This window comes from Rutilus rutilus (assembly GCF_951802725.1).
Source record: "Rutilus rutilus genome assembly, chromosome: 8".
Lineage (NCBI taxonomy): Eukaryota > Metazoa > Chordata > Actinopteri > Cypriniformes > Leuciscidae > Rutilus > Rutilus rutilus.
Window position 1 is genome coordinate 3,387,774 of NC_140222.1, and position 24,643 is coordinate 3,412,416.

General features: G+C 37.5%; 1 protein-coding gene across 1 annotated transcript in view; it reads right to left on the minus strand.

Annotated features, from left to right (window-relative positions):
• The window catches only part of LOC311295716 (uncharacterized protein), a 123,757-nt gene extending 122,135 nt beyond the window's left edge, over positions 1-1,622 (minus strand). The window contains exon 1 of the mRNA XM_084417203.1: positions 1,575-1,622. Coding sequence (XP_084273329.1) covers positions 1,575-1,590 — 16 coding nt within the window. The 5' untranslated portion in view covers positions 1,591-1,622. The remainder of the gene's footprint in view (positions 1-1,574) is intronic.
• Between the last annotated feature and the right edge of the window lie 23,021 nt (positions 1,623-24,643).

Genomic DNA, 24,643 nt, shown 5'->3' on the forward strand with positions numbered 1-24,643 from the left:
AATAACAAAGATAATTTTCACAAGTAATAGAATTCTATCTTTATTTGATGTAACGGGGTTGAGTCGTTGAGCTTGACGACCACATTATCACAACTCTAAATAAGTTATAGTTATAAAAGAGGGTGGTAACTTGCCTGTCTCTACACACAGTGTTGTTCAGAAGACTTCTATGATGTTAATTCCTGTTATTGATGTCACATATAAGGATCTGTTCATTAGTTTTATGGGGGAGAATGGTTTGTGTAACGGGGGTTGAGGGATTACTGAGGGACGGAACTAAATAATGTGATTTTAATGAATAATCATGAATTTACTTAGAAAAAAAACATTACCAGCAAAAAAGCACAGATAGATATTCATGGGAATGGCAAAATGTATGGACTTTTTTCTAATTATATTATTCATATTCCAAGTACACTTTCAAAGAAGGCCATGAGGGACATGACAAAATAGGTGGTGTCAACTGAAAAACAAGATAATTTCTAATATAAAGATAATATGTATGTCATTATTTTTAAACTTTATTAAAGGAGACATTTCAATTGATACAAAAAGCTTTTAAGAATAGATTTTGGTGACCCAATAGGTAAAATACATTTAAAAACGTCAGAGGGACTCAAATCATACCGGTTTCGTGGAATGACTCAGTTACTGACCAATAGCAGGTTAGGAGAGAACAATACGTCTGTTTTTATCTTCTGAATCTGAACTATTCTGAGAAGTGTCTGAAGTCCGCGGTCTTTTGCTTCACATTTAATAGCGCTCATTATAATCGATCTGGATGAGGAGCTAATGCTAATATAATTGCTATTTGCTAATGCGTGCGTGACTCTGCGAGCGAATTGACTCCTCCCCCATCAAGACCATTCTTTTTAAAACAGCATTTATTTTTTTATTTTTTTCATGACTTTTTATTTTCATGAAAGTGACACTGAGAGTAGCATATAAATATTAAATATAATAGAGATAATAAAGTACTGCAGTCGCATTGCACAATGTTCTCATTGGTCTTTATATCGAGCCTCCAAAGTGCAATGTATCTGTAGGTGTAGGCTATATATATTTACGAATCTGAACGCATATTGTCCAGTCGTGAACTTCAATAACCACGTGCTCAGGGAGAAGTGAACACTGCGCTCCCACAATCAGCGCTTGTGTAGATTTATGGAGTAAAATTGACTGCTTCATTTTAACGTATATTTGCATCATTTTACTCTTACACATCTGATCAATCTCAACATGCTTTAAGAGTGTGTCGCTACATTTGCGTCACTAAAGCTTAAATGTAAATGTCTGTGGTTGTTAATTCGAATTTAAAAATGCAAAACTATACATAGGCTACGCCTAGATAACACAATTGATGGGTAAAAATGTATGTGAGATGTAGCCTTTAATATAGCCTACGTCGGTTATTCTTCTTCCTGGTGTTCAATGCCACATTTAAACATACATATAAGAGCGTGAAATAACTAAACGAAGTATAAACCATTGTCTATTGTTGGCTAATATTTCATAATCACTGCACAAATCACTGAGGAAACATTCCTATGTTTGTGCCTTAATTTGATTCTTACCTGAACTCGACGCCATTTCAACACCAACACTGAAATCAAAACCGAAAGAAACGCGTTAAAGCTCATCTCTGCCACGCCTCTATTTAGAAACCAGAAATGAACTATAGCTTACGGAAGATGCGCTTCCTTCTTTAACTCTGATGAATAGAAAAAGCATATAGTACAACATTTCAATTATTAAAAATTATTATTTTATTCATATATATATATATATATATATATATATATATATATATATATATATATATATATATATATATATATATTACTGAGATAGAATTTAAGTTTCAGATTCTAGTCATGGAACACTATTAGTTTAGTGTCCTTGCGTTATTCAGCCACAGGGTGGCGCTCTAACAGTGAGGAATCCTGGAGGGTCACAGTCCCAGAGTTTAGCTTCAGTCTCCTCCAACATTATTATTCGAGTTATCCTGAAGATCTTGAGTGTTCATGTTTCCTCGTTTCTCCCTCTGTTTGCCTTCTTCTTAATAATGATTATATGATATTAACTTGTGCTTAAAAGACTCAAGTGTGTTCTGAGTTCTGTTATTGATGAGACTCAATCAGGATTAATGCCAAAGAGACATATAGCAAACAATACCCGACTTGTTTTAGATTGATTAGACTATAGCGAGTTGGTTAAAGATGAGATTTGTATTTTTGTAGATTTTTATAAAGCTTCTACAAAGTTTATTTTTCTATGTCTCATAAATCTTGGGTTTGGTGATCCATTCTGCATATTTATAAGAACTCTTTACAATGATCCCTGTTCCTTAAATCAGGTATTTCAGTTTTTTTTCCTCAAGAGGAGTTGGTCAGGTTTATCCCCTTATTTATTTACTTGTAGTCCAGAATCTGACGACACGACCCTGTTTGTAAAAGTGAATCACAGAGACCGATTGCTGTCCAACACACTGAATTTTCCTCAAAATCTTCAGTTTTAAATGTAAATCTTGCTAAATGTGAGCTGTTAAAACCTGTTTTTCTCTCTTCAGGATATCCAGTTAAGTCACAGGTGAACTATCCTGGTGTAAAGATGATAAAGATGCAGAGTGAACTTTGACGCGGTTGTTGAAGAAGCTGGAAGGAAATTCAGGAGATTTCTCTCAGAGAGGACGAACTGAAGAATGACGGACCCGCTCTCTCTCTAATATCCTGGATTATGTGCAGAAGAGGCATTACGTCAAACACACTGGTTATAATAAATATGAATGTGCTGGTCTAAACTTTCTAGATTTTCCTTCACTAAATAATACAGTCAGGATAAAGTAGCCTATTCTTCCCAATCTTGTTCTCTAAGGTGGGAATTCTCCCTTTCTTAGTGTTATGTAACTAACATCACTAAATTGCACCTTAAATGATACAATTTTCATGAATTAGTGTTTTTGGCTTGGCATCTAACTTAGAAACATCATTTAAATCCTCACAGTTATTTTTATTTATTTTTTTGAATAATTGTCATATTCCTCATACAAATAAGTCTTGCAGCTCTACTGTTTCCCAGATTGGGTCAATACACTCTAAAAATGCTGGGTTGTTTCTGTAAACAAATTGTTGGGTTGATTGTACTGGGTCAAAAAGTTGGGTTGTTTGGGGTACTGTAAACACATTATTGGGTTGCTCATGCTGGGTCAAATGAGTTGTAAGGGGGTCAATTCACAAATAAACGCTGGTTGGGTTATTTTGACCCAGCAACTGGTTACTTTTTTCATTCTTTGCGGAACTTTCTGGATTCTTCACTTCTGACTTGAGGAGCACGCCACTCGGAGCAGGCAGTGTTTTATGGTAAGTTAATGTTTACCTATATTTTTAATAAGTTGTGGTGGTAGCAGCAAGCTAATTTCACTGTTCAACATACAGTCCTTGATATGGAAGTGTGAGGGGTAACGTATTTATTCTGTGAAACATTAATTAGCCACAGCTAGCCGGTTAGAATTTTTGACAAAATGCCGCATGTTAAATCCTTAGTTGAAATTAAACCAGATATATCAGCAGCCTTTTTGAAAATTTTAATTCTAAATTCATCATGTAATTATCGTAGGCCTATTCATTGTGGACGTTGCGTATTTAAAAGTGAGAAAAGCTTTTGTATGAAATCCATACGCGCAGTTTCCCTCACAGGGCTCGCACGTAAAATCAGCGGGAAATGAGTCTCTAATGTACGTTAGGCTAGCTAGTGAGTTGTGAGTGAAAAGTCTGCTGGTGTCGTTTTAGAAATACTCGTCTGAAGAAGTGACTGAGGTAAGTTGCAGCACAGTCTGCGTGTGTCTTGTCTGTAAAATCTCGAACCATCGTTTCTGCCAAAAAAAAAAAAGAAGGCTTTCAAGAGCCTTGATATAGCCTTTTTTAGTAAATGTATGACTTGCAATCTTTATAAACATCGACTGAGGAAAGGAGAAATAGCGCCAGTTTTGAGAAGAAAAGTATACCCGTTTAGTTGAACGAATGATCGTCAATATTTAAAACTTAAAAAATTTAAACTTACATGATAGCCTACCCTGTCATCTTTCATTTTATTGTGTGCAAGTTAACATCTAAACGGGCGATCATCAGCGCTGCCAGTCAGGAGATTAACGAGCAGCTTTGTGGGTTTGTGAATTTTAATGTTATAGACACTTTATCAACATTACAGTAATATTTTACTTTTAATAAAATAATGTTTTATTTTAATGCCTTAATGTTGATAATATTTGTCAAAATTACTCTTTTATTACTATAATTCAGTTTGCAATACTGAATGCACATTTTGTTTGTTTTTCACATTTGGTCATTTGGTAATGTTTGCAATAATTTGAATTGCATATTCAGTAATAAATTGATACTTCCACAAAAAAAGCTTAACTTGCATGTCAGTTTTATTGCAACACTCTAAGTGATTGTCCGGGAAGCAGACACACTCTGTCAGTTTAAATTTAAACTTAAACGCATCTCTTTTACCTGGAATTCATATAGAACATTATACATTTCTATTATTCAAATCAGTTAAATGATTATTAGGCTGCATAGGTCAGCCGGAACCGGGGACACTTTCCTATAACACCTGATGTACTCATTATTTAATAAGAAGAATGGCATCTATGCTAATGTATGTCTTTCTGTTCATTCTTAAGTTTACTGAAGTCAGCCGGATCCAGGCCGTAAGCAGATCAGATGGTGGACCTGCGCCTGGACCCATCCATGACGCTTTCCTGAAGTGCCAGCCTCATCAGCCCTGTGAAGGCCTCATAGACACGACTGATCCTCAACAAACTCGTCTCCATACTGGTGTGATGACTCCGACTTCCAACCAGATGGAACTGGATAAATATTCTGAATGTTCTTATTCAATCTGACCTCTGACCTGTAATGCTGCCTGGATCATAATCATACACCGTTCGCTCGATGGCCAGAGGAGAACTGAATGACTGAGCCTTCTCTCAAGGTTTTTTTCTCCATTCTGTCACTGATGAGTTTTGGTTCCTTGCCACTGTTGCCTTGGCTTTTGGCTTGCTTAGTTGGGGACATTTAATATTCAACAATATTATTGATTTGCCTTAAGGTGGACGATGATGCAATTTTCTTCTAGAAACAAACTTTGTTGTATTATATTCATGTTACAGTATCACTGAAGCTGCTTTGATACAATCTGTATTGTAAAAAGCGCTATATAAATAAAGATGACTTGACTAACAGGTGAGGACCAACATGGTTGAATATTTACAAAATGAGATGACTGGTGAATTGCTGCACATTCTGTCCCTCAGGGATGAAATGAGGGGGACATGTCAGACCTTTGACATTGATTAACATTTGTATTTGATAAAGTAAAGTATTAAAGAAATGTATAAAATAAAATAAAAAATGAGATTGAAATCATACAGTTGCCTCTCTTGTTTATTGTATTACAGAGATAATAATTATTTTACATTCATAATATAACAAATATTTGTTTCTAATTTTATTAAGGCAATGAGACAAGAAATAACCCAGCACATGAGTAAGACTTAACCCAGCAAAAGGGTTAATTTCACCCACTGGTTGGGTCAAATGAATGACCCAGAAATATGGTCAAATGGCAAAAACCCAGCACTTGGGTCAAACCAACCCAGCGCGTGTTCTGTCCAATAGTGACCCAGCAGTATGGTTAAGGTTGGGTTATTTTTTAACCCAGCAGTTTTTAGAGTGTAATAATATTCAACTAATCAATGGTGATGGACACTTATATTTCTGTCCAGAGTTTTTGAGCAGATAATATAATATAATATAATATAATATAATATTACAGACCTGTCACTCCACCAGAGTTTGCTGTTGTAATGCTATTCCTTATGGAGCAATAACTCAGATCCCAGTCTTCCTCATCATGAGCTCATCCGTTTGATACCATGATAGGGAATATTAATACTCTTCCGGCCGGAACAGGAGATTTAGACGGTTATTTCACACACTGTGTTCTTCTGGAATGGCCAGTTTGTCGACATTGCATGGGAGAAAGTGTGACTGTTGTCTAAATATTTAATAACCAATAAGGTAAACAATGTATCTTACAAATTACTTGATATTTTGTATCCTGTGTAAAATAAATGTTCTCTGATATTGCCTCTCTGAGTTCCTTCTGTGGTGCTGAATTCTGGGAATAATCACACAAGTGTGTTTTTGTGTCTTTATACACACATTCTCATCACAATCAGTCTTTATTTGTTATGCAAAGATGTGTTTTTTGGTCATCTCCTTTACATCCGGCAACTCCAAAGCCCTTAACACTGTCTCACGGTGTCATTTCAATGATATTTTCCTGTAATTGAATTGTCGATTATACTGACCCCTGACACAGGTTTTGGTTCTTGCAATTATATAATAAAAAAGAGGGGAAAAAAGAGGAGGTGAGAAACGAGGACCAAGGGAAGCTTTCCTGAGGAATCATGCGCGAGGATACAGGCCCTGTCACTCGCGGTCTTCCTGCGCGTCCACACTTTCCTGACGTAATGCTGCTTTGGTCCGGTCCTGAATAACACACTTCATATGCACTCACAGGCGTGTGGACTTACAAGGGCTGCCGTGTGCCATCCGGTACGTCCATGAGACTACAATAGTGCCGAAAGTGCAGTGAAGTGTGCTATCTGGGACAGGGCCATACACAGGTGTATACTTTTCTCTCTTCATAAGGGGATGGAGCTAGAACGCAAGGAGAACAAGGATGTACAGATAAGAAGTTACATGGTCCAAGTGTGTTTATCAGTGTCTCTCCAGGATCTGAGTCTGACACACACTGAAGTCAGTCGGGTCAGTTTATGTCAAGGGTCTATGTAGTCAAGTGGATGAATATTTAGTGCACTACCACCCCTGTGCATGCAGATGAGCCGTATGGAAGGTGGGATATGGAAAATATGAGAAATCATATTTTTTTAGATATGTTTTGACTGAGCGAGCGACCCGAGTTTGAGTCCCGATGTTGTGACGAATTCTGAAACCCACCAAATCATTAATGCCAAGAATGAGTAGTTTGGGTTAGGATTAGGCAATCATATCGGATTCAACGAGAGGGGTAATAATTTGGCAGGCAGTCGAAATTCGGGACAATGCCGAATTGTAATCCAACCTACTCCTAATCCCACTCCTAATCCTAACCCTACCCTCACCACAGCGCCTATAGGGTCACAGAACTAGGCACTACACCAGCTTTTGCTCCTCTCTGATGTATTTAGACCTATACTTGTGTTGTATTTTACTTTTACTTTGCCTATCCTGGATAACTATTTAACTGAGTAAAATCTTAAATAAACATAATAATGATTTATTAAGAACAATGAATGTGAATGATGATTCCCACTAGGATAACTAGAACAATGAATGTGAATGATGATTCCCACTAGGATATGACCGCAGGGCTGTGTGAGTGTTTTCATTCATGTGTGCGCGTGCCTGTGTGTGTGTGCGCGTGAGTCACAGAAATGCGCGTGACGTCACCGCTCTACCTGAGTTTCGGCTGACGGTGAAACCAGAGAATTATGGAAGGCCATAGGGGCCAAAACGTGTGAAACTGTCGTTTAAACACGTAATTACGTGTTAACGCGCGATTTACGTGTTAACACGTCATTACGTGTTAACGCGTACATTTTAAATGGGCATATTTAGACAGTTAACTATAACTAATTAAGCCCTGAAAGTCATGACCGTTTTCACAATCACAATTGAAATTGTGTAAGGATAATAACACATTTCTCCAAACAGTATTTTCATGTACACTTATACTGTAGCATATTTCTAAAGCATATTTTTATAATTTAACCTCTATGCATTATTTGTTAAAGAGCCCCTTCTGATAACACCATTAAGCCTTATGAATCTGAGATAGTGCATTGTTTTGCAGTGTTTTTCGAAGTGAATATATATATATATATATATATATATATATATATATATATATATATATATATTACAAAGTTATTTATATTACAACACACACACTACACTTTACACATTATATTACATTACACACACACAAACATATATCACAAAGTTATTTATATTAGGACACGCACACTACACTTTACACATTATACTACATTACACACCACACACACACACACACACACACACACACACACACACACATTCGTATGTCATAATAATAATCTAAAACAAGAGTGGCTTGAATTATTAATAATTGAAATGAGACAGAACTCCTGCCGTAAAATGGCATTTTACAATGCATATTCAAATGTGAAATCAGTGAATATAAGACCAACAATTATTAAAATATATTGTAAGAATACTACACAGAACAAGAGATTATGCTATATTCTCGCCAATATGTTGGCTAGATTTGGAGATTACACTCGAGTTTCCTGCAAGTTACCCTTCCGTCACTGTCATTGGCTTATGATGGCTGATGAGGTATGCTCAGCGTAGTGCTTGTGTCACTCTATCATTAATAATTCAAATAAAATAAAGGTGTTGTGTCACGTTGACACTGCCTGTCGTAACGGTTTGTAATCATTCTCATGACTATTTATGTGGTGATGTACACCTTCGTTGTATTGTATTTATTCATGAGATTGTAAACGAGCGCTTACCTAATGGATACGATGAGCCTACGTCACCTGGCATCTTCAGTTGGGTGCGCGCCCGTGATGCGCAGACGTGAAAACAAACAGCACAAAGCTACTTTCGGTTTTAATAAACACTGTTAAACTTATCACGGTGGGTTGTATATGTTGAAAATAGTTATTTTTTACTTAACCCTCCTATTACCTTTGGGGTCAATTTGACCCCATTCAGTGTTTAACGTCTCAAAATACATACTTTAAAAAAATTTTTTGCTTCATATTTAAAGACTTTTCCTAATTTAATGGGGACAACTGGGTAAACATAAAATTAACATGATGATAGGTTTTCAATGTTCTGTACGTACTTTTGTAGCATCGGTGTTCTTTGGGGTCAATTTGACCCCAGGCTCATTTTGCTGTATAAAACATATAAGAAATATCATTTTTTTTTTTGTTCACACATTGGTGATTAGGCACAAATCCCACATTTATTCTGGATGATATTGAGGTCATTATAAGTTGAGATTTTATGATCTTCAAAAACCTTCCCTCTGCTTTAGGGCCCTAACCTGACATTACCATATAGGCCTACTTGAAGTATTGCGAGAACCACTGATAGTTCACACGATATAGTGGAGGGGGGAATCATAATTCTCACAAGAAATTAGATATTTCCAGTGCCAATTATATATTTCCAGGGAAGGGAAAACATAATTCTTGCAAGAACTTTGATATTTTGTTCCGTGGGGGAGGGGAAAACATAATATAGGGGAGGAGCAAATGTATGAAAGCTTCCACAGAAGCCTTATAAACCACTTCTCTTTGTGCTTTGTGAGCTCTCTCTTTATGCTCTTTCTCAATTGAAAATTACCTCTTAGCAAAGTTTTTTGGGGGGTTTTTTGGGTTCTATACGGACCTGTTCGCCAGCAAGACACCAGTCGACCCGCCCGCAATGCAGGACGACGCCATACCAGCCATCCCGTCAGTGTTGACCAGTGAGGTCAGGCATGCGATCCAGAACATCCAGAAAGACCGGCGCCAGGGCTGGACGGAATCGAGGCCGAGCTGCTCAAAGAGGGTGGACCGATGCTGTGGGCAGCATTGGCCAGCCGTTTCAGCCACTACATGGCGCAGAGAAGAACACCAGATCAATGGAAGACGGCCAAGACAGTGCTGTTGTACAAGAAGGGTGACCGCGAACAGCTGAGGAATTATCGGCCAATCTGGCTCCTGCCGACCGTGTACAAGGTCTTCACCAAGGTGCTGTACAACCGACTAGCCAGGCAGTTGGACGAACAACAGCCACCCGAACAGGCCGGCTTCCGGTCTGGCTACAGCACAATGGACCACATCCAGGTGCTGAACCAACTGCTCGAATGCTGCTGGAAGTACAAGATGCCCTTGGTACTGGCCTTCATAGACTACGAGAAAGCCTTCGACAGCATAGAGATCAATGCCGTACTGCTCGCCCTACAACAACTGGGCATCTCCTACGAGTACGTGGACCTTTTGCGGGAGCTGAACAGCGGATGCGCCACCAACATCACCTTGTTAGACCGGACACTTCCCACTTGAATGACAGGGTACAGCTGTACAGCTGTAGCCAAATTTGAAATTTTTGCTGCTTCAGTTGTTATGATGTTGATTCACATTTTTCTAGATTATTGTGCAGAGTGATCAGTGGCATTTTACATAATTTCAAAAAACTTTATCACAAAACCCCAAATTTCACTGTTTTTGTCCTTGGCACCAAATTACCAGCTAACATCATTTTACTAATCATATAATCAGCACATGATTGCTATAAGGAAGGAAGAAGTGCTTCCAATCATTGTGTTCTTCTGTTAGCAATGGTTTCCTCCAAAGAAAGATGGAGGATCATCTTTGCATCAAAATGGCCTCCATTTACCAGATCATCAAGAGCTTCAAGAATAGAGGTTCGGCTGCAGTGAAGAAGGCTTTAGGATGTCCCAGAGTGTCCAGCAAGTACCAGGAACTTCTCCTCCTGAGGAATCAGCTAGGGAATCGTGTCACCACCAGTGCAGAACTGCTCAATATTGGCAGCAGGTGGGTGTGAGAGCATCTGCACACACAGCGAGGCCAAGACTTTTGGACAACGACCTGGTGTCAAGAAGGGCAGCAAAGAAGCCACTTCTCTCCAATAAAAACATCAAATATTGGCTGAAATTCTGCAGGAAGTACAAGAATTGGGCAGCAGAAGACTGGTGCAAAGTTAATGTATCTGATTAGAACATCTGGAAAAATCGATTGTCCAGAGAAGAAAAGGTGAACGCTACCATGAGTCCTGTGTCGTGCCAACAGTGAGGCATCCTGAGACTATCAATGGGAGTGTCATATTGACCCCAAACCTATCCTTGATAAAATATATTGTATAATATAATAAATAAATAGCTATTAAAACACCAAAAATATATATAATTTTTGAATTTTAGATAAATCAGTGACATTTTATAGTGATTTGCTAATTTGTCCATAGTCGTGCAATAAGTATTCTGGATGTATAAGGGGTGGGGGTGGTGGTGGGGGGTTGGTGGTGTTTTATTTAAAGGGCTATTTAAGTAGTCAACAAAGAAACATAAAGTACCTGACTTAAACCTTTGGGGAAAAAATCAAATTGTGGGGGTTTAAATTGGTGGGGTCAAATTGACCCCAGTGGGTAAAAGATGTTGGTAGATTTGAGGGTAACAGGAGGGTTAAGTTTGTCATGAGTTTGTTGCTTCGCGATTAGCGCGAAAGCCTGCCATTATATGCAATCAATCAAAATACCGTTGCAGTTGGAATGTTGTTTCAGAGTTATGAATTATCTTCGACTTCGAATTATCCCCCCATGTCTATTAACAGAGAGTTATGTTACATTTGGCTAAGTAAATGTCGTGTCTTAACCCATTTCTCATTTATTTTTATTTTTTTCAGAGATGACATTTGGTATTTACAAGATAATTAAATAATCGATATCAATTAAAAAAATAAAATAAAATAAAGTCCTTAAAAGAAAAATATGAGGATGGCACAACTAAGCAAATAAAATGATGATGACAAAATGACAAAAATTAGAAATTGGATGCAGTTATTATAAACGTCATTATAAACTGAATAACACAATAAATAAGTAAAGATAGATGACAGACAGACCCTTACGAATATAGGCTAACCCATAGTTTTACTATAGTAAAATAATAATAAACTGGTCTTCTGTGGTGGCCGACAGTGCGGTGAGGGTGAGAGTGCGCGCGCGCGACCGGGGCGGGCTCTCTCAAGGTGTGGAATATTGTCAAGGCTGGATCTGGATTTTCCCTTTACCTGCAGAGTTTAGGCCTATATTGTCTGTGATGTGGACAAAGTCCTCCGGCTGGACCTGACATGAAGACTTGATACTGAAGCAGAAACAATCTCTCTCTCACTGACCTGATTCTGCAGTTGCACAACTCTTCTGAGTGACTGTAACATACTGAACAAAAACAATTTCAATTGTTCTTTTTTACTGTAGGCTATATGTCCAAATAACGAAACAAAATCATTCTGCAGCCAATTTAATGAAAACAACTGATTAATATGAACAACTGATTTACATTTTTTTTTACATTTATTTTATTTTTGATAAAAATGACTATTAGAGACTAAATATAGGACACCTCGGCTTTCAGCTGATATTGCAATTAGTTGTGTTTGGAATAATTATTAATGATATAGTTATTATTTAAATTCATTGTAAATTTTCTGCTACTATTTTATATGTTATATTTGTGTTAGCATGTAACATGTGCCGATCCGCCGTGCAGGAAATCGTGTAGCATCTGTTCAGGTAGGTGGCTGATGATCTCCAGTAGCCTACTTAAATGTTACGACCAAATATCCTTCTTTTATTATTATTATTATCATCAATATTATTATTATGCTGGTATAATGCTAGCTAATACACATAGGCTAATTTATTTTGACAAGATTGATATTTCACGAAATAAAACAAACTAATTAGGCTATAATCTTTGGGCGACAGTGCAAAACCCTGAATCATCAATTAGTTAAATTTTCACATTTATTAGAAATTCAATTTCGTACATATCCTAACATAACAGATCCATTTATGAATGGACTTTGATTCCGGTGGTGGCTGCATTGTTTCCGATTTGTGTGATTCAAACAGTTCCAATAACTCTAGCGTTAATAAGTCCAAAAGTCAAACTGTATTGAAAAAATATTAATGTAATATTTTACAAAATTCACAACATGTTTTTATCTACCGACATATTCTGCTTCAATCCATATTTGTTTTTATACATATAATATATATAATATAATTTATTACATCCAGATAATTGGTCGATGAAACATTGATTAAAATTAAGATACAATTAATACAAAACGAAATTAAATTTAAAGACAGGCTTTCTGCTTTCTGCTTGAGGTCTCTGTGAAAGTTTTAAAGCAGTCTTTTAGTGCCGCTTTCAGAGCGCTCACGTCCATGACGGAGAACTGTCCCATCCGTAACATTGATTTTTTTTGTGTGTGTGAAATAAATTTCTAAATAAATGCGACTCATAGTCCAGTGTGACTTTTTTGTACTTTTTTGGACTTTTTTCGACTTAAGTAAATTTTTGCTGCATGTTTGTGTTGGCTATGTTCTTTGGGGTAGAGGGGTTAAACTTATAACAAAAACCCTTAATTGAAAAACTTTATGAAAAACATGTATTCGAGCATATGGGACGCTCAAGGGTTCAGGATTAATGCAGTTGAGATGGTGGTGTGTGTTTCCGGTAAGAGAAACACGAGAGGGAATCCCAGTTGAACTTATTTATTCAAATGAGTTTGTATATGTTAATTCACAAATGTGTGGTCTGCAATAAACAGAATATAAACAAAGAAAACAGTTGTATAAGTATTTCAGTAAATTATACAAACATGCAGTTAAGCATATCAGTAAATGATACAAACATTCAGTTATTAAGTAATAGGCCTATATAAATTAACATACTTGGGTAAACCGCGTGCGGCGTGATTATATTATTAACATAATAAAGTAAACAATGACATGCAGATTGCACGATCGCAACGTTGTATATGCTCAATATTACAGTAGCAAACATAAAATGTCATTAAATTCAACATTTTCAAACAATATTGAACACACCGGTTGATCTGAAACTAGGTAGAGAATATAATCTAATCTAATTACAATCATTTTCGAGCTCAAAGTCTGATATGACAACGGTTTGGTTTCACTTTGTGACGCAGTTTAAAATGCGTTAATTTTACGAGCAAATCTCGACATTCAGAACAATATCAATAACAAAGGCGAAATATATACGAAAACTCACCCCTATTCATTACGCACTGATAAAAAAACATATATTGGATAACAGACCAGTCGGTCTGATGTGTAACTTAGCTGCCGATTTTTCATGTCCACACCTGGCTGATCGCTGTATAATACCAAACACTCAGTCCGGCAGTACTGAGTGTAGTCCGGCAGTACTGTGTAGTCCGGCAGTACTGAGTCCGGCAGTACTAACCAACAGTAGGGCTTTCTCACAACATCTTCATTAATTCATTAACTTCATTTTCATTAATACAAGGAATGCAAAAAGTGCTGCACGGGGTGTTACCTCTTTGTGCTCTTTGGGTGTAGGGATGGTTCCATTTAGAAAAACAATATGCACTATTAATTATTAAAAATATAAAAACATGTATTTCATTAGTGTATTTGTGTGTCTATAGCTGAATATGTTATAAAATCAAAGAGAATAGCTCTGATGATATACATTTAGGCTACTTTTAATAAATGCATTAATAGACTGCAGTGCTTCATTGTGCAGTGAATACTGAACTGTTTCATCAACAGAAGGGTGTTTTTTGTATGTTGTGTTAATTGATTTTAAAGCAACTATTCATTTAAAGAAGTTTGATTGAGGAAAAACTAAATATCAGTAAGTGGTCTATTAACCCCCCTCCCACTTTCTGATTCACACAGTTGCATGCTTTTTATTGTGTTAGGATATGTATTGTTTTAAATGTTGTGTGTTGTTCATTTTGAAAGACATTGTTCAAATTTTATTTTAGATTTAATCCTGCAATTTACAGGATTTGTTTGTTATTTGTGCTTAGATAGCCATACCAGCCAGTAAAGTTCCATGGTTTCCAATGTGCCAGCATGCAATTTACGCGTTAACACGCAATTTACGCGTTAACACGCAATTTACGTGTTAACACGTCATTTACGTGTTAACACGTAATGACATGTTAACACGTAAATTGCGCGTTAACGCGTAAATACGTGTTTACACGACAGTTTCACACGTTTTGGCCCTTTTGGCCTTCCATAGAGAATAGGCTTGTTTGAGATGCGCCTTGCCTCGCCTGAAATGTAGTCGAGAGTAGGCGGCTGCAGTGAGAGGAGGAGTGAAAAAAGAGCAGGCAAGCTGGCAAGCAGGCAAGAGTTTCACTCTCAGTACACTTCCGGCTTCTGAACTGGTTGCAGTTCCTCTCTGATTCCACATGAGGGCGCTCACAGGACGAGTGCAGGATGAATGGAGGTCTATGGCGCTATACCAATAAAAATCCACTTTTCTCAGGATATAATTTTTTGTCTAGTAATTTGAATGTTGTATTCGAAAGGAGATGCAAATAAATTACACATTGCTGGGTGTTAGATTTTTTTGAGTCACTTATTTGCTTTAAAAAGTCTTTTAAAATGTCAATGACGTCATACACGTACGACCAGATATACTGCTTTACGGTGTAAGGACCATCCATTAGCCCAATGACGGAATCCAACGGCCTGGCGAAGGTTTAAAGCATGTATGTCTTTTCAGCGCTCCAGTGATGTTCACTTAATTTATTGGAACTTAGTTTTAGTATTACTTAGCTCTATGCGTAATCTGACTCCAATTTCAAATGATAATCAAATTTAGATCGTATTTCTGATTAGAAAATAATCATAAATATTGATTATTAATTAATTTAGATCTTTGATTATTCTGATTATCCCATACTTTCAATTATTCGTTCATCACGGACCTAGTGTCGCTTTGAGACGTCACGTCGCGACTGCGCGCTCACGATCACAAACTAGCCAGTCCTGAAATAGTCAGAGGGTGCAGTGCAAATATTTTACCCAATGCAGCCGCTCACTGCAGACCCAGAGGTGTAATTTTTTATAATATTTGCAGCGTACAACATGCTAAGTCAGGGAATAGTCAGAAATCAGGAGGTCTATCTAAAGATGTGCCCCATGGTCCATTCAAAGTGCCTCCAGTTTGATCTATTCTGGACAAAATTTGCGGAAACACCAGACTACACATTAATCTACTGGAAATAATGATTTCAAAAGAATGCAGAATAAATCAAGATGTAACATTTATTTGTCAGGTAAAAATATCTCATGCCAATTACAGAAGTAAATTATTAAAAGCCAATTCAAAAAATATATGACATCATTTACTCAAAGATGACTCTAAAAGTAAGTAATGTTTTCCTGACAAAGACACACAGTAATGTGTTAGGGTTTTCCAACAGGAAAATACTGACATGTATTACTGTGCGGGGGATTCTCCTGGTAAAAGATTCCCCAAGATTGCTCTGTCCCCTCACCTTAAATACCAGACCAGAACAACAGGGGTTAAACAAATGTTGTTTAGAGTTGTTTGGGCCAATCCATGTACCCGAGGGGGGTAGCACCTGGTTTCTTGGGATATCGTAAAGAGATATCAGCCAGAGAGATACAGGATTCTCCTAAGTTCTCAATCTTTCTCATTAAACCAATGACTGCAATGAAATTAAGACCACTTTACCAATCGCACTGCGACACTTAAAATGATACCAAACATGAAAAGGAAAAACAACATATTCATAAGATACACCATATGTGTTATATAGACATTCTTAATGAACTTTCAGTGCCTTGAGGAGGGAGAGGGGGGATGAGTTGAAGTCAAACAAGGGGACAATGAGATAAGTTTGGGCAGGACAAGGTTCTGTGCTCTGTCTTTGCTATCTGCTGTCCAGGGGGCATTTTATGGCTTTATTGCAGGGTGAGCTTTGTTTTAGCAGGAAAATCAGTTCTTACAGACGGCCCCTGGCCCCTTGGGACAGATTTAGATCAGGCCTAAGGGGACATTTTTTGGACATTTTCCTGTTTCCACATTTTCAGTGTTATTCTCTGAGTGTTCATAGGGCTGACCACTGTAGTTTGCAGTGTTAGTCGATTGGTGCAGGAATCCAGTCGTCACCTGAAATAACAGCATTCAGACAGGTTGAACATTAAAATGAAAGCATGGCAGAATGCGTGGATGCTGCAGCAGCTGGACAGGGTGTCATGTGACCGTCTTGGCCAGGTTTGCTTCCACCTGCACTTGGCTGCGTTGGTATTCAGTCTGCAGAATGATCTCGTTGTATCAAGTCTGTTTGCTTTGGTCAGCATGATCAGAAAGTGTCATTGTAACGCTTTGTGGAAACATCTTTGTCCTCCCTAGGATGTTTTAACTGACCCTTTGAGAAGTCCTCGGTCACCTTCAAGCAGAAGGTTTCATTTGCCGGGCAGATCAGAACTCCATTGTTGAAGGATTCATTTACTGATGACGCTCCATTGCATGTGAGACACCTGAACAACTTCTGAATGACCATGCAATAATTGAACACTGATGTATTTGTGGTTATTGTAAGATGAGGAAAAGTTATTGGATAAACACAAGAACACAAGATAACAAAACATGATGTACTCAAAAATATGAACCCCAAAAGTCAAAGGTGCGAGTGGTAAATATGGTCTTTTTTCAAAATCATATATTTAATGAACAGGTGTAATTTGATCACCAAATTCTTCACTACCGCAGTGATCTGGTAGTGGGATTTAGACTTGGTCTGGATAATTAAGGGAGGGTAGCAGAAAGTCACCATAACTAGTATATTTAGTTGTATGCATAATTAGAGTAATTAGAGTATATCACATAATTAAACATGGAAATACACAATTTCATAATTATAAAATTGTCTACATTAGTTGTTATAAGTGCAAATCATCAATGAAACTAAATTTTTTAATCGATTCAATTAGAGAATGAAATGTATAGAAACAGATATTTAAATTCTCTGGTTTAACTTAGTAATCATCCTCTGTGCATTTGATGTACAGGCTAGGTCACACTCAATAGTGCAGGTCTGAATTGTATAGTTGACAAATAGAAATGCCTGCATTTTAGATTTAGCTGTTTAGATCATTGTCATTAGTCATTTGTTGGAAACTAGGGGGCCCTCCTGGTTTGCAACAACGCTAACGACTGGACATAAAAAATATTTTGTCCATAGACCAGTTGCATTGATTAATAGGTCTCAATAAGATTTTTTATGTGGATTTAAATCAATTGATGTGTGACCACAGCCATGCATGTCCTATGCACAGCACAGTATTTACATACAGGAAGTCGACAAGACTGTAATGCTGAAAAGAAATTATTAAAATAATTTCCCTTGTCCTATATGTATGAAGGTAAATGATGTATTGCATGATGTGAATAATTTTGGCCTGGATAGTCTTATGATCTATGCCAGGTAGAGATGTTCTAAGATTGCCATAGTGATGGTGTGTATTGTTGTGTATGTTTGTGTATAGGAGATGGGTGGTGTTTTATCCTACCATAATTTGTGTTGCATAATTTAGTTCCAGTTCTAAACTGGGAGGCCACATACAGGAGCTGCTTCTGTAGTGTTATGAGGTGTGAGCGGCCCCTTGAAGTTTCTCCACCCCCATCTCCTAATGTAAAGCTGTGTGTCCTGCTTAAGGCAGGCGAGACCAGACCCCTATGGAATCTGGTTCTGAAGAAAGTCATTTGTCAGCCTGTAAGGGAAATAGACCTAGAGAGGAAAACACAGTTTAATCTTGAGCCTTTATACAAATTGCATTAAGATAGATGGTCGATCTCAATATTTATTTGATTGCCTTTGCCAGACAGTTGTTACTGATGGCTTTGATCTGTTAAGATTTTACGCCATTAGAAGAAAATTTGTTTTAGTTTACAAAGACATGCATCATTATCATGATCATGTTTTAGTAAAGAAAAGGTCAATTAAACAGTGATAATGGTCAGATCTGACTGCTATTGCATCTAAACTCACACAGTCTGCTGTGTTGTGAGCATTAGGACCCTCAGGTCTGCTAGGGAAATCTCTTTACATGATGCTGTTTATTTACACTAGCCAGATCTGTGTTTAGAGCAATTAGATCACCAGATGTGGTGCTGTGCTTGTTTGTTTTAGCCTTTGGAATTTATGGTGCCATTCAACTCTTGACCATTTGGATCTCTGTGGTCCATAAAGGCTGAAGATTTTCTGCCTGATGTTTACATTTCACACAAACTGTTCTTACATGTCCAGTAAAATACCTTTCCTGATCAGATTCCATGTAAGCTGAAGCTCCCAGAGAGGAGTTTTTAACACTTGCACCACTTTGTTTGTGGTTTTGTTGCAAGAGAAAATTTAAATTTGTACCTCCCCTTGTTACTGGGTTAAAGATCTATTAGATCAAAATTAAATCATCCTGTGGATTTGGATGGATATTTAAGACATGGTAATCAGGTTGATCATTTTAGTTGGTATATACTGAGCATTGTAATTTCTCTCATTAAAGATTCTTGCACAAATAGAAGGTAAAGAAGTTCTTTCTGATTCATTCTTCCTTTCAGTTTCCTTTCTTACCAATACTTTCTCTAACCATTTATTATCTCATTCCTCCCAACACTAGTGTTCCTCCTTTTTGTTCCCTACATACACGTACCATCTTTCTACATTCTGATTCTTTTAATTCTCATTAAACATTCTTTTCTCTTCTAACCCAATGCTGAATCATCACGAGATTAAAGCCATTCTTGGCCATTACAATATAATATATATTACAATCTGGTCATAATATAAATTATATTTTATAAAATTGTATAAATCAAACCAATTTTATTTACTGGTCTCGGGGGTTTCTACTGAGTAATTTGTCCAAACTGACTTGTTATCTTCTCACTGATCTTTTAGAAGGTGATTGGCCCTGCAGCTCCAGCTGTGCTGGCATGAGCATTGTGTACACAGCAACAACCAAACTGGAAACCAGTTACAGCTGCTTTGATGCTGTGAACATTCAATGGACTGCAGGCATTGAGAAACATGGGTCAAATCATTGCTCAATTTAAAGATTTTTGTGACTACAATTTAGAATTGGACACAATTATCTTATTTTAGGCTGAGATGTTATCAGTTGCATTCTTTTAAGAATCTTATTTGAATATGAAATAAAGGTTGGACAAACAGGTCTCATGGAGGGCGCCAAGATTGTTTTATGGTTTGTTGCTTTTATCAGTCTCTTTTGAGACCTCGAAAGCATACAATAATGCAGTGATTGCAAAGTCTGGTATAAAACCAAATTAAAAGCTATGTTTTATAAGACTGAGCCTTCAATGGTGTTGTTTAAACCATATATGGGACATCAGTCATGAACTTTTTGACACTATTAAAAGATTTTCAAAGAACCATGATTACTTTGATGTATTTCATATAGGTCTTTGTCTAAATTATCTCTTAGGATAAGGACAAGCTGTGCATGTCCTCTAACACTATCAGGCCTGGTTACAAGCCTCTTAGTAACACAATAATTGTCATTATATGCATCAGTTTTAAAATTTAGCGTATTTTTCCAAATTTCAGCCTCTAGGACTTCTGCATAGCAGCTGTTCTCTAGGACTGAGATAATTTTCTCAGATAATTTCTTTTGAAATATTCTACTTTAAATTACACTGTTTTGTCCAACTTTACACTTCACACACAAAGGATTCAAGTGAGACAGTTTTACTTGTTATCTTTTAGCTCATCAATTCACAAGGTTTTTCACAAGTTAGCGTGACCATTTTCTTATTTCCATTATTGCAATGTTGTTGCAGCAAAGCAAATAATTAAATGTTACAACATTATTTACCTCAGAATTTAAGTTTTTAGTTTTCAACCCTCTGTTGAGTACCAGAATAAAATGTGGATGATGTTATCCCAATTTAGGTTTCATCACTTGTTGCATAGACAAACAAGGAGGTATTTAAAGTTAAAGCAAGGGATATCTTTTCTCATCTACACTGCTGCTATCATGTCCCTGATATGTGGTTGTATCTAATTCTCAAGCCCCACCGGATTTTGTGTTCTCCGGTCTAACTGGGTATGCCGACCCGTTCTATAAATGTGTCTATATGAGGTGCGTCTGAATTTACCCTCAACACTTCTAAAAGGCAAAAGAGAATTGACTTACCAAACGGCTGAAGAAAGAGAAGGACATCTTTTTTCTCTTACTTGTTGCAAGTCCCAATATTTCGCTGAAAAGACACTCGCAACCTGGAGAATCACGTCGGGGTCACCACTTTGTAAGGACCATCCATTAGCCCAATGACGGAATCCAACGGCCTGGCGAAGGTTTAAAGCATGTATGTCTTTTCAGCGCTCCAGTGATGTTCACTTAATTTATTGGAACTTAGTTTTAGTATTACTTAGCTCTATGCGTAATCTGACTCCAATTTCAAATGATAATCAAATTTAGATCGTATTTCTGATTAGAAAATAATCATAAATATTGATTATTAATTAATTTAGATCTTTGATTATTCTGATTATCCCATACTTTCAATTATTCGTTCATCACGGACCTAGTGTCGCTTTGAGACGTCACGTCGCGACTGCACGCTCACGATCACAAACTAGCCAGTCCTGAAATAGTCAGAGGGTGCAGTGCAAATATTTTACCCAATGCAGCCGCTCACTGCAGACCCAGAGGTGTAATTTTTTATAATATTTGCAGCGTACAACATGCTAAGTCAGGGAATAGTCAGAAATCAGGAGGTCTATCTAAAGATGTGCCCCATGGTCCATTCAAAGTGCCTCCAGTTTGATCTATTCTGGACAAAATTTGCGGAAACACCAGACTACACATTAATCTACTGGAAATAATGATTTCAAAAGAATGCAGAATAAATCAAGATGTAACATTTATTTGTCAGGTAAAAATATCTCATGCCAATTACAGAAGTAAATTATTAAAAGCCAATTCAAAAAATATATGACATCATTTACTCAAAGATGACTCTAAAAGTAAGTAATGTTTTCCTGACAAAGACACACAGTAATGTGTTAGGGTTTTCCAACAGGAAAATACTGACATGTATTACTGTGCGGGGGATTCTCCTGGTAAAAGATTCCCCAAGATTGCTCTGTCCCCTCACCTTAAATACCAGACCAGAACAACAGGGGTTAAACAAATGTTGTTTAGAGTTGTTTGGGCCAATCCATGTACCCGAGGGGGGTAGCACCTGGTTTCTTGGGATATCGTAAAGAGATATCAGCCAGAGAGATACAGGATTCTCCTAAGTTCTCAATCTTTCTCATTAAACCAATGACTGCAATGAAATTAAGACCACTTTACCAATCGCACTGCGACACTTAAAATGATACCAAACATGAAAAGGAAAAACAACATATTCATAAGATACACCATATGTGTTATATAGACATTCTTAATGAACTTTCAGTGCCTTGAGGAGGGAGAGGGGGGATGAGTTGAAGTCAAACAAGGGGACAATGAGATAAGTTTGGGCAGGACAAGGTTCTGTGCTCTGTCTTTGCTATCTGCTGTCCAGGGGGCATTTTATGGCTTTATTGCAGGGTGAGCTTTGTTTTAGCAGGAAAATCAGTTCTTACAACGGCAATCCTTCAGTCACTCTGGTGCGTTCGCGCTCTGCACTTTCTTTTCACTCGAGGCATCGACAACACAGCTGACACAGGCAAACACACACAGCTGACACAGGTAAACACACACAGCTGACACAGGTAAACACACACAGCTGACAGGGAAATACACGTGCTAGAAGAGTTTTTGTTTTGTTTGTTTCTGGTCCCGCTGCGGATGACACGATGCCATCAAGCGGTATCTCTGGTCATAATCAGTCCTTCACTGACAAACATAATACCTTTATCTCCATTCTTGCATCATATAGTGAAATTAGACAAGCTCAGTACCAATTCATTTTATGCTAATTCTTTGTGAATTGGAATGTGTGCAAAGGGTTGTGGGCGTTTGGAGGACGCGAAGGATGCACTCGATGCTTCCTCCGTAACAGACCGAGTGAAGGATGCGAAACGAAGGCTGTCTTTAAAGGGACCTATAATTTGAGATATCCTTGATGACGTGGCTGTCGAGATATGCAGGACGCAGCCTTTCTATTGAGAAGCACGCCATGAGTACTGTGAATTTCCACATACTTCTTTTGTCACACACTGTTTTTCGCCTACAGTATAGAATCCGAAATTCACGTCCGAAATTTTTGCACGTTAAAAAATAAATACAACCTCATGTTTGGTCAATCACATTTACACACTGCCTCCGGAACTTTCATCCGTCATAAAAAAATTCAGATTGGGTTCGATTTTCTGCGTTTTTCGCATCCGCAGCAAGCATTGTGAGAGGTGTTTTGACAATTCAGAGCCACCGAATGACCAACACCAAAAAACGCATGCGAAAATTTCGGACTCAGTGTGCAAGGACCTTAAGAGTTCAGAAACTTACGTTTCCAGTTGCCTACTTATTACCTTGTCTTATAATTACTCAGTAAAATTATTATTTTTAATATTATTATTGATATAAAGTATTGTAGTGTCTTTGTAATGTTACTGTAATTTTACACTTTCCCCATTTCAAAATAAGACATGAAACAACCTCCATATATACTTTGACATGGACCTGTACATTGTAGTAAAATAAATTTAAATGAACAAAATGTAAATAATGACATCATCAATCCTTCTTCCAAAATGTATATTTGATTCACTATGGTAAGCCTGTTATAAGTGTTTATGTTTAAGATCTGTCTGGATGTTTTTTTTGGTGTACATACGTCACTCGCCCGTGCATGTCTCATATCTGTAAATAGAGGAAAGTTGACGTGTGTCTGGTGTGGGAGTGTCAGAGATTAGTCGTCACAACAAGCGAGAAAGGTTGACATCGAGCCCCTAAATCTCCAACCTCCGGGGAATACCACGTTTTAAACAAACACCGAACACAGGAGAGTCTGCTGGAGATAAGAGAATGCGACAGAGCTCGTAATAAAACAAGAATCAACATCTGCTTGGCTTTTCGGAGATGACGAGAACTGAGGCATTTGAAAAGTTGCGACATGGAGATGATGGTGTTTTTATTACTCAACAAGGTATTTTAATGAACGGATAAACTGCCATGTGTCGCTCTAACAGAGTTCACTGTAAAGCATCATCTAGTGTAAAGGGTGGTTTCATACAGCAGTAAAGATAGTTTGCGGTTTGATATTCAGATTTATTTTGGTTATTAATCTGCAGTTCGCTGTCGTAGACATGGAAATAATATCGCATGTCATTCTCCATGATTTGTGACTTTTACTTTTATAATCTGTGTAGCTACAAAAGTTGGACACCTATTGTAGGAGACTGAAATCAGTGTCATCTTGACCTGCTTGATTTGTGATTTATTTCACAGCAAAGCTCTTGTCCATGAACCCCTTGGTAAGTCCGCCAGTCAGGAATGTGAAAAATATGCAGACCAGGGCCCGGTTTCCCGATAACGCTCACTCTTAACGCGCTAAGAAAGCTCGAAAGATATATCTTACCAAAGTTGTTTATGTTCCTAAGTGTGTTCCCCGAACTATACCTTAGGAAGCTGCTTAAGATATACCTTCTTACGTGCCACATTACCGGGTGCTGTCCGTGGCGATGCTGCTGAATTGTTTGATATCGATGGCTCGACAATCAATTATTCTCTCGTGCAGGGGCTGTTTATGTGAGAAAGTGGTGATCTTTATAAATGAAGCACTTCAGAAATAGTTGAAATTGCAATTTGTTATGATTATTGGATATTATAAAAAATAATCCAAACGATAGTAGCCTATAATAGCCTAGCCTAAATTGTAACATATATTGCTGCCACAATAACCTTTTCAAAAATGTACGTGCCTTCTTCTCTTTCCCATTTTTGTTCGCTGAGGT